This window comes from Parus major, chromosome 3 (assembly GCF_001522545.3).
Source record: "Parus major isolate Abel chromosome 3, Parus_major1.1, whole genome shotgun sequence".
Lineage (NCBI taxonomy): Eukaryota > Metazoa > Chordata > Aves > Passeriformes > Paridae > Parus > Parus major.
In genome coordinates, this window is record NC_031770.1 from 1,048,245 (window position 1) to 1,060,068 (window position 11,824).

General features: G+C 52.8%; 1 protein-coding gene across 1 annotated transcript; it reads right to left on the reverse strand.

The window, feature by feature from the left end:
• Positions 1 to 1,767: 1,767 nt before the first annotated feature.
• Positions 1,768 to 11,822, reverse strand: BCL2L11 (BCL2 like 11; the record flags this gene model as incomplete). The annotated part of the gene is made up of 3 exons (XM_015620403.1): positions 1,768 to 4,915; positions 7,058 to 7,170; positions 11,648 to 11,822. Coding segments are annotated over 3 exons (378 nt in total), but the record flags the coding sequence as incomplete, so codon positions are not given.
• Between the last annotated feature and the right edge of the window lie 2 nt (positions 11,823 to 11,824).

Sequence of the window (11,824 nt, forward strand, 5' to 3'; positions counted from 1 at the left end):
TCGCTCCCGTGCCTCTGGATGGCTGGAATCTCATCCTCAGCTTGGGTTACTCGGCATTCCCGAGGCCAGGAGGCCGTGGGAGGGCAGGAACATCTCGGTTTTGTGTGTCCCCAACAGCACGAGCAGGTGGCAGCCACGAGTGTCCAGCTCTGATGGACACGAGGAGCTGTGGCTTTTCCCACAAATAAAATCTGGGAGTTTGCTCCTTTTTAGGGAACAAAGGCAATTTGTCATCCTTGGAACAGAATTGCCTGGGGGTTTTTGGGAGTTCCTGGAATTTTAGAGCATGGAGAGGGCCTGGCTCGTGGGGAGGAGCCACCAGTGTGGCTTTGGTGGACCCGGGCCACGGCCAGCGTGGGCTGAGGCCAACCTGAGCTTGGTGGACCCGTGACCACTTCGGGCTTGGCCACAACCAACGGGCCACGATGAGGCCAACCTGAGCTTGGTGGACCCGTGACCACTTCGGGCTTGGCCACAACCAACGGGCCACGAGCATCTTTGTGCTGGCCACGGCCACCTTGGCCCTGGCCAGCCTGAACCGTGACCACCTCAGATCTGGCCATGGCTGGCGTGGGCCGTAGCCAAGCTGGGCCTGGCTGTGGCCAAGCTGGGCCAGGAACACCTTCAAGGTGACCCCCTTGGAGTTGGCCACGGCCAGGCTGGTCCTGGCACGTGCTGAGGGCAGATCCTGACATCCCCTTCCTGTTGTGTCACCAAGGACGCTGGGCTGGCCAGCAGCTCCTCCCAGGCCACAGCAGGGTGGTGTCCCAGGTGTGACAGCTCACCTGGACACATCCAGCAGCTCCCAAATTCCAACAGAGCCACCAGCAGAGCAGAACCAGCAGCTGCCACAGCCTCAGCCCGGCAATTAGACCTTTTTTTTTGTGTGTGTGAGTTAAAGAAGCCCCCAAAATAGCACCTGAAACCAATAAACTTCCCTTTCAGGAACTTCTGTAATTTGAAACACACTCAAGAACAAAAAAAAAGAAAGAAAAAAAAAATCCAGAAATTTTTTTAGGTTGTTTATCAAGTAGGACTTGGCGGGGGTTGTTTTTAAATCCCTTTCAGGTGGTGACTGCTGAGGAATAAGTGGAGGGATAGGAAAGGCTGGAGGGACAAACGGGATGGAGGGCCAAGGTGGAAGGAAGGTGGGATGGGAATTTTTAGGAACAGATGTAAAACTATAAAATAAAAACTTCCACATGAAATAATAAAAGGGAAAAAATAGTGATGTTCCTTAAGAAACTCAAAATACTGTTAATAAATGCATTAAATAATAAAATAAAAACAAGACACAAAACATAAAATAAACCCCAGAACTTCTTCAATGCCAGTGGAAAGCAGCTGGGGACAAGAGGTGCATGGAAGGGGCTCCTAAACTGGGCTTGAGCCCATGACCACATAAATGTGAGGAAAAGCAAAAAAAATTCCAAGGAGTCCCCAAGTAACTCCCAGCTGGAGCAGCTTTTGGGGTTGGGAGCACTCAGGGCAGCACCTGACAAAGCAAATTCATTCCAGAGCTGCATTTTGGGTGGCCTGAATCATCCTGGAGCTTCAGAAAATGGAGAGGAGAACACCAAAATGGAGATGGAAACACCAAAATGGAGATGGGAACACCAAAATGGAGATGGAAACACCAAAATGGAGATGGGAACACCAGGTCTTGAAGGAGAATGGGTAAAAAATGGGGAAAATTGGTGATAAAGCAACAAATACCCTCTTTTCAGGAGAACTTCAATCCCCACAAAAGAACCAGCACTCAAGACAAATAATTGAAAGTTTTTATTCATATAAAACTCATATTAAGGACATAAAAGATTCTTAAAAACAAAACCAAAAAACAACCCCCCCCAAAAAAAAACCAAAACAAGGCTCTTGCGATTATTTACAGCAGTATTGCACAAGTAAAGTGGCAATTACCCTGTCCAAAATTCATCAGTGCAAAACACAAGGAAGGCAGGGAAATTGCAGTCAAAAATGCTACATACGCTGGGTCCTGCGACACGATTTAGTGATTCACGCGATCCCACGGGATGGCTGCTCCAGGAAAACCTGGCTGGAGCAATCCCTGGGGGGGTGGAGGAGCCAAATTCCAAATTCCCACTGAATTTCACTAATGCTGAAGTCTTTGATGTGCCTAAATCACTCCTGGGAAGTGGGGACTTAGGCACTTGGAGAGGAAAAAAAAAAAAGAGATTAAAATCTTGTTATCCACACCATGATGGCTTTGGAAGGGGATCCAACACTTCTGGCAGGGAGGAAACCAAATCTTCACAGGAACTTAAATAAGCAGGAAATAAATATACAACATTTCTACAAGTTACAGCATTAAACAGTAGAGTGCATTAATTACACAGGGGGGAGAAAAAAAAAAACAACAAAAACAAAGAAAGGACCTACAGTATTTACCAATTCAACTCTAAAAAAGTGTAGGAAAAAGAACAGGAATTTTTTATTTATTTTTAAATTTTTTTTTAGGTTTTTTGAAAGTGTTTCTAAAGCTGTACAAAACTTACAAGAGAGAAAGGAGAGGGAGTACATTGCACACAGATATTTGGCTCAGATGATGAAAATAATACGGTGCTCTACTCTAATAAATATTTGGGTATTTACAGTTTGGTGGAAAAGAGGAGAAGCGAGAATGGGATCAATCTGGTTTCCAAGGAAAACTCTTCATCCTTTTGGTGCAACACAGAGCACAGGCTATGCTAAAACACGACCCAGAGCAGGCAGCCAACGTGGCTGAAAGGAGCAGAAATCCCTATTTTGTATCATCCTTCTGTTTTGAGGCTTTTTTTGGGGGGGGCTTTTTCCCACTAAACCTCACGATGCCACAGGAATCCCGCTTTTTGAGGGTTCCTTTTCCTATGAATCTTGGCTGGGAACTCCTCCTGTGGAGAAGGCCCTGGGAGACTTTGCCAATACCTTGAATTTTTTTTTTTTTCTCCTTAAAACGAACCTGGTCTTTGTCTCCATGGGAGGACGGGGTAAAGTGCTCTTTGGTGATTCTTTGGTGTACTCCAAGGGACACATTCTGGGATGCCAAAGGTTGGGAGATCCCAAAGCACCATTTTATCCACCGGCAACGATGGAACAAAAGCGGCAGAAAAACCAAAAATCTCACTGGGTTTCCCCACCCCCCACCACCTCTGCTGCCGAGTTTTATCCGTTCAATTTTCATTTCACCGGTGGAATTCCATGGGAAATCCCTGGTGGCAGCATACAGTAGGGCTGGCTGGGGCAGCACAGCCACGATGAGCCAAAGCCAGAGGCAAATCCCAAGGGATGAGGAGCAGGATCTGCCCTGGCCAAGCTCCCTGGTTATTTGAACCGCTCGCTCTCCACCAGTGCAAAGGTTCCCCACAAAGGGCTCCAAAATGCCCTTCCCAAAACATTCCCTGCTCCTGCAACCGCTGCTCACCTTGCACTTCCAAGGAAAAAAGGGGAATTAAATTGGCAATCGATGTTAAAACTCCCTCTGGGAGCAGAGAGCTCCGACCCGCCGGGCACAGCCGTGCAGAGAGGTCCCACTGGGGTCTGTCCATCGTTAATTAACACTAATCATCATCCATGGCACTCAGCAGCCTCCCCCTGTGGGAAGAACCGCTCCGAGGGGGGCTTGGGATGGGGTTTTCCTTCTTTTCCTACGGTGCTGGTGAGACCAGCAAGGACCCCGTGGCTTTTGGGGAGCACCTGCAGCAGCCTGAGGGAGGGGGGAGGTTTGTGCATAGATACAGGACGGCCGGAGCAGCCGATCCCCCAAAAACATCCGCTGGGAGACAACGGGAACACGCGCGGATCTGCAGCTCCGCGGGAACGGCCCCGCCATACGGAGCACCTGGGAAGTTCTCTGGAGGACACAGAGCGCTCAGATCCCCTTGGAACGTCCTGGATGGATCCACGTCGGGCTGGCAACCTTCTGTCTGCAGCCGGGCGTTCATCCCCGTCCAAACACGGAGAGGATCCCGGGAAAACGCGATCTTGGAAACCTCTTTTTGACAGCCACGACTCACAGCAGGTCCTGCTGCCGTCACCTCCGGCTGCAGCGCTCCGGGAGCTGCTCCCTGCCTCCGGAATGGTTTATTGCTGGATTACTCAGTCCCCCACATCTGCTAGCAGACACGACAGAAGCGTTTTCACACGTTTTATATAGAAAGAATTTCTTTTTTAAAAAAGGCAACCTGGTGGCTTGGGGTTTGGTTGGTTGGTTGTGATGGTTTGGACCCTGGAGTTCAACAGCAAAGTCTTGAAATTCAGAGTGGATCAAAAAAATAGAGATATCCAAAAAAAAATCAGTCAGCAGGAAATAGGCTGATTTGCATGATGCAAATGAAGTTGGATTTGGGGTAGCATTAGGTATTTACAGGTAAAAGAAGTGCTGATTGAACCCCTCTGCCCTTTTTCCAGCCTTTTGGGGGGCAAACGGCCCAGAGGGAAAGGGAGAGGGGAGGAATCCGAGCCTCTGCAAGGCAAACTCCGACGGCTCTGCCCATCAACTGGCTCAGGTTTCCCTCTTTCCTGCCATGGGGCTCATCCCACAGGACTCCAGGAACGATGACAAAACGTTATTCCACATTTCCGCTGAGACTCTTTTGGGGAAAAAAAAGGCAAAAAAAACTGAAAGAATAAAAAGAGCGGAGAGAAACAGCGAGTGAACAGCACTCTGCCATAAAACGCCGCTGTGGGAATGGGATGTCCACCCTCATCCTGCCACGTGTCCTGGGGGAGAGGCAGGGTGGGAGCCCCACATCCATCCATGTGTCCCTCCTGCCCGGGCTTTCCCAGCGAGGAATTCAGTCCTGGTGGCTTGGGATGCGCCCGGCGCTCACTGGAGCCTCCAGATGAGGCGGATGATGTAACGCAGCAGGCGCAGGATCACCACCTGGGGGTTCCCCACCTGCTGATCCAAGAAACCCTGGAAGAGAGGGAGAGGGGGAAAAAGGGAAAAAAAAAAAAAGAGAGAGAAAAACCAAACAAAGCGGTGACTTTAATTCCCAGCATGAAGCTCCCCCCATGCTATATAAACACCTGGAAAAAATTCCAGAGGGACAAAGTGAAGTGTTTAACGCTTTGCAACCAGCAGAGCTTGAGGCTCGTGACAGCAGTCAAGGAATGCTCCCTCTCCCAGGAAAAGCCTGGGACTCACAAGCCTTGCTGGGACAAGGAGTGGCTGGGTGGCGAATTGCCTGATTTCCTGGTGTCTTGTCCAAGAAACAGTCCCGGGGGGAGGCCACACCCCGGGGAACGTGACAGGGAACGCGCCGGGACCGCGCCGGGACCCGTCCGACAGCCCCGACCTGCCCGGCGAGTGCGGCTCTGGCACGGCTGCAGTTCCCCATTTCTAACCTCGGGCTGAAAGGGCAAACCCCAGAGCCAGGGGAGGCTGGCGGGCAGGAGCCCTTCCACCTTCCCCTCTGGAGCCGAGAGAGCTCGGGAGCAGCCAGGAGGCTTCCAGAAGGAAAAGGGACCTCTCCAGCAAGCGCCTCAGGGATGATAATTAAACAATTGCTTCAGTGCTCTGAAACCTCCCCAGTCTGGGGTGCAGGGAGTGAGGATCTGTCACATTCTGACTGCACCAGGTACAAAGTGTTTTTAGGGTCACGCATGACGTGCCCTGAGCAGGAGGGACGTGTCCTCTGTGTTCCCCGCGTTGGAATTGCAGCTGCAGTGCTGGGAACGGCCTCCCGCAAACCTGGGGGATGCTCCCTGCACCTCACCCTGCTGCTGCTGCCTGGGAAACACCCCTGTTCCCACTAAATTCACCCCCTTATCCAGCACGGGCTTGTCGGGAGCAGCAGGATGCGCCAAGAGATTTCCAGCACCAAAGGATAATGCTGGAAGGACATTACTGCTCCTCACAAAGTTTCAGGCACTGCTCTGGGAGGCAGGGAGGAGATGGGATGAGGGTGGTCCAGCACTGGACAGGCTCCCCAGGGAATGGGCACAACCCCAAGGCTGCCAGAGCTCAAGGAATGTGTGGACAATGCTCTCAGACACAGGGTGGGAGGAGTTTGGACTTGGATGATCCTTGTGGGTCCCTTCCAGCTGCTTCCAGGTGCCTCCAGCTTCCTGGGCAGCCTGATCCCTCTCTTTCATTGGAAAGATGTCCCTTCATCCCAAAAAGCAGCCACTTTGCATCACAAGGGATCAGCCTGGATGGGGGAGGTGGGAAGATGCGCATTTTGGATTCTGGGTTGGGATATCAGCTTATCACCTTTTGTTGCAGGGGCGTTTGGGAAAAGCAGGATCACAGCAGCTTGACCCCTGTTTTATGGGAAAGCCAGCCCTGGGAGCAGTGAGGAAGAGCTGCAGGAGCTGTTTGGGAGCTGAAGAGGATGGATAAGGATCCAGCAGCCAGCATTCCATCACCAGCACTGCTCCTGGCTCCTGTTCCCACCACCCAGCCCGAGTGGATGGAGCAAAATCCACAAGCAGGGACACGCAGCTGTCGAGACACCGGCGAGCTCCTCTTGCTTCACCCCCTGGGCTGGGCTGCCTTGGGCTTGGGATTGGGCTTTTCTGCAGCATTACTGCATCGATTTGGGTTGCAACACCCCAAGGTGAGCGAGTTCGTGGGCTTATAAAAACTCTTTCAAAACAGTCTTTGCAAGAGAATTAACTTCTGGGACCGAGACTGTACTTTGCAGCAGTTGGGATTTGGGAGCTGGGCTGGGAATCCCACTGAATGATTCCCTAAAAGCAACAGCACTGGGCAGTGCATCCCCCAAAACCCCCACGCTTTCCCTGCCTCTTCCTTTTTAAAACTTTCACCATCAGGTCCGGGCCCAACCCAACACCTCTGTCCCAAAACCCTTGTGCAAACCTGGTGCCCTCCAGCTTCCAGCCGCGATCTCCAGGTTATTTTTAATTGATTTAAAGGTTATTTGTCATTGATTTGAGGCTGCTGCCACCGCTGATTTGCCTGGTCCACGCCAGCCCCCGCCCGCGCAGCCTTTTCTCCGTCTGAGTGAACGAAATGCTCACCGCAGAGAGAGTTTCCAGAAATGATTCAGCCTTTCCCTCTGAGAGAAACAGAAAGCCAAGAGGGGAAAGTTACCCTGCGTGGACAATAGGAGGCATTGAACTCGTCCCCGATGCGCCGCAGCTCCTGCGCGATCCAGATCTCCGGCTGCACATCTTCGGCTGCAGACTGGGATTGCCACCGGGAAGCTGCGAGGGATGGAACAGCAGAGTTGGAAACCCAGGAGCAAGAACAAATTCTATAGAATTTACTACATAAAACTCTGTAGAAACCCATCAACTCCTGCCATCTTGTTCCTATTTTTTATTCCTATTATGTTTTGACTCTCTTAAATCTTAAATTATGCATGTGGGGACTCAGTGCATACAATGAACAGGCTTTTACTCCTTGTTATTTCTGTACTATCACTACTACTATTAGGCTTTTATTTATTTATTGTAGGCTTTCCCTGGGAGCATCTCCAAGCTTTGCTCCCTCTAAGCAGGGATAGAAGCCAAGATACCACACTCCAATTTTTTTTTCCTTCACCAAAACTCCTCTTGCCCCTTTTTTTGCTTCAGCAGCAACTCCTTCCCTAACCTTAAAAACCCTCTGCCTGGATATTTTCATCCAATCCTCACGTTTCTTCCCCAAATCATCCTCAAGTGCCCAACAAGGAAAACCAATGGCTTTGGCATAGGGAGGAGAAAGCCACAGTTGGATTTGTGTGTGGAGAAACCACATTTCCAACAAATCCAAGTGTTGGCTTGAAAGAGGAAAGGAAGAGTTAATGTATTTGTTATACTGCAATTGTTTAGGTCTCCGTCTTAAAAAGTTATTAAACATGTGATAAATCCTCCAAATAGCCAAGGAACAGAAAAGAGACAAGGACCATGTTTGGTACCAGCACTGCCTCATCCCCCTTCCTTAAAGTTCAGGATCCGAGCAGGAACTGCAGCCGTAAGGAATATTAAATAAAACAAAAACAAAACAACAAGCTAAAAAAAATAAAAAAAAAACAACCCCACACAACTAAAAAAAAAAATTAAAATTACTGCACAAAACAAAGCAGTGTTTTGGCACGCCAGTTTTGGAGGAATCACAAGGGAACAGGAATAGCTTCCAATCTTCCAAATATTCAAAGGATTAGTAGGGCAGTTAAAAAAAAAAAAAGAAAAAAAAAAGAAATTAAATAAAAGCCTGGCTCCAACCTGACTGGAAAATGCATTTCCGAGCCAAGGCAGCGCTGCTTGGCCGGAGGATGTGTTTTGTTTTCACGCTGTAGTAGTGGAGGAGCAGCGCCTGCCCCGAGCGCTTCTCCTGCCGCCGGTGAATGAAGCAGGCTCGATCCTCCCTCCCTCCCTCCCTCCCTCCGAGGAGCCAAACGGGATCCGGCCGGGGCGGAACCTTCCCAAACCTCACCGCCGCCGTCAGCAGGGCCGGCCCAGCCGGGGAAACAAAAACACGCGGCGAGCAGGGCAGGAAGAGGCGAGGAGCGGCGGGGACGTGAGGAAAAGTACGGCAGGAACCGCTCCATCCTTCGCCATCCTCCCTCCCGGCCCGGCAGCGACGGGCTCGGGCTGGGCTCGGTGGCTGAGAGCGAAATCGGGCTGAGGTTTTCAGAAAGGACTTTCTGCGGCGCTGCCGAGCGGCGGCGGCGAAAGGGGCCAGTCATATCTGGTCCCCAAAGCTGTCACGGGCGCTTTCGGGGGCGGGGGGACACAGTCATAGCGCGAGGGTGACACCCGGGCACGGGGACAGCCCGGGGACACCGGGATACCGCGGCTGGCTCCGGCCCCCGGGATGCTCCGGCCCCCGGGATGCTCCGGCCCCCGGGATGCTCCGGCCCCCGGGATGCTCCGGCCCCCGGGATGCTCCGGCCCCCGGGATGCTCCGGCATGGAATTGCTGCAGTTCCGGCTCGGAAGGGCGAAAAAAACCAACCCCAAACTGCAGCTTCAGCTCCCGGGTTAGATATCCAACCCCCCTGCCTGAAGGAAATCTTGGGAGAGCCGGGAGGAAACAGCAGCGATTCCAAAACAAGAGCGTCAGGATGTCACCACCAGACTGCCAGCTAGAGGTTTTCCCCTTAAATCCAACTATTTGCACATGGAGGATCTCCTCTGAGAGCAACAGGAGGTTTATACTGCTTCTCTCCTCGTGGGAATACACACCAAACCAGCATTGGGATCAAACCAGCACTGGGAAAACCCAGTTCCAGAGCACCTGCTCCAGCCACATTCCCAAAATCCTCACACAAACACCATGCGTTCAGACCGAAGATCTGACAGCAGGAAAGGAACCTCTTCCCATGGAAATACCACGCACAGAGTCACCCAAGCCCTCCACAACGGGTGAGTTCGTCTTGTGTGACTCAACACTCCCAGCTGGGAATTCCCCATCCCTTCCAACCTCTTCCCCAAAAGCAGGACCAAGCCTCTTCCTCTGGCACCATCAAATCGATTCAACCTTGCTTCTCTCCCTCCCACCCCCAGAAGCATTATCCTGGATACGCCAGCCACTGTAATCCTTGTTCCCTTCCTTCCCAGAGCATCCCCTCACTGCTTTTTTTTTTTCACCAGCTTTGGAGGCAGCTGGATGTGTCTCCTGAGCTGTCAGAAAGGCAGCACAGCCCAAAGCATCGCTTCCCAAACTTCCACACCAACAGCTCTTCCTTACACAACCCAAGGCATTCCTGAGGGCTGCCTCCACCTTTATCTGCCCTCATCAAAACCTCTGGGGAAGGTTTTGGGAGATTTAGAGAGGGACTTTTGAGGCAGAACATGAGTTTGCCATGCTGGAGAAGCCTTGGAGCAGCTCCCCATGGGAAAGGCTGGGAGCATCCGTTGCTCCTGCTTGCAGGAAACGCCTGTTTATTTTAATAAAAATAATAATAATTATTATTATTGCTTATGCTTCCGAGAGAAACTCTCCACCTCGCAGCCTCTGCCCACAACAGATAAAATCAGTGGGTAAAAGCACAACAAAAATATCCCCTTTGCTTCCTTCCCAAGGGATTCACCCACTTCCACGTGGAAGACTTCACGGCACGTATCCAGCTGGACACCGCCAAGGCACAGGGATCGAGGTGTGCAGGGCAAAGGCACGGATATTTCCCAAGGAGAGCTGTATGGGATGGATGAGCTGCAGGCCTGGATGAGGATAAAACAGCGTCACAGCTCCATGTTCCCAGCTTAATCCGTTCAGGAGCATCCAGGAGTCCCGGTCAAAGAGCGCAGAGGATTTTCCATTTGCTTATAGCTGTTTAGGATGATGCCCCTAGCAACACCAACAGAGCGAAGGCTCCAATAAAACAGCTGATGAGAGCACAGGAATTTGGGGGGGAAAAAAAATCAGGGAAAACTTCCATTTCTTCCCAGATAAAAGAAACTGAAGCCTTGGCTCTCCCGGCGAGGAATTCCGGGAGCATCCCTGCCTAGCCGTGCCAAGGGTGAGGTTGTGAAACTTCAATTAAGCTGTAATTACAGCAATAATGTCACAAAATCTTTCCTAAGGGCACGTTACAGCCAGGCCTCCGCAGCCAGAGCCGCAGCCAGAGCCACAGCCCGGAGCCAGGAGGGAGCAAAAACACCAGCCACCAAAACAGACGGTGGTTAGAGCCCAGAAAGCTTGGAGCTGTTGTTTTGTTATCCCCACACCTCACTCCCACCGTGCCCCGCCGGACGCTTAAGGGTGGAAGTTCAAAGGTTTCCTCCGATGAGAGGGAATTCATCAGGAGAGGGGAACGCTGGACACGCAGGCAGCTCCCAGGGGCACGTTTTTTCCCTGCTGGAGAGGCTTCACCTGGCAAAGGCACTCGTAAACACGCGCCTGTCCACCTCCAGGCTGCTTTTTGGGATGCACCGGGATTTGGGGATGCATGAGCCCAGCAAGCACCCCGAACACCGAGCCGTGAGAGAACCGGCAGCGCCGCACCAGGAGCCAGGAGCCACTCGCTTGGCAAAACAGCCTCGGACGAGCGAGTCCTGAGTAGGAAGCCGGACTCAACAACTCTGTCCCCTCCTCCCCTGGCAGCGACTGACCGAGCCAGGAAAAGAATAAACATCATAGTAATAAAAACCCCGGCGCTGGACGCGCGGGAGTTCCCCGGCGCTGTGTTTGCTCGGCCAGCTTCCACAAATCCCAGAGCGCCGGGAGAGTCTCCAGCCCGCGGCTCGGCTGCTCCCAAAAATCCACGGGGTGGGTGGGATGCGCCAGGTGCTGCTGCAGGTGCCTGGCGAGGCTGAGTTTTCCATCATTCCCGGGGAAGCCGAGGCACAGAGCAGGACCCCCTCATGCACCGGCGAGCCCCTGGCACCGCTGCGCTCACAGCTGTGCACACCTGGAGCCGGAGCCCCGGCGCTTCACAAACCCCCGAGAGTTCTGCACGGCTCTGAGAAAAGCCGGGCCAGGTGAGGAGGGGAAGGTGGGGAAAGCCAAGCCCGGTGAAGGGTGGGGAAACCGCTCCTGCACTTTCAACCCACCCCCTCGCTCGCCCTGTGTATTCACCCTGTGCGCATCTCCCCCGGCACTTCGCTGTCCCACCTTCACACACCCCCGCGGGAACTGCACTGAGGAAACTGAGGAAAGCCACGCCAGGTGAGGAGGGGAGGCGAGGGCAGCCGAGCCCGGCAGGGAGGAGGAGGAGGAGGAGGAGGAGGACGGGGAGCCGCGCCCCAGCGCTTACCCATGGCGCTGAGGCAGTGGCTGAGCGCCTGGCAGGGCGGGCTGGGGGTCTGCGTGGCCTTGTCGCAGCCCAGGGGCGCGGGGCTGCGCTCGGCGTCGAACGAGAAGTAGCCGCTGGAGGAGCGCGGCAGCAGCGGCGACCTCCGCACGAAGATGAAGAGCGGCGAGCGGGTGGCGA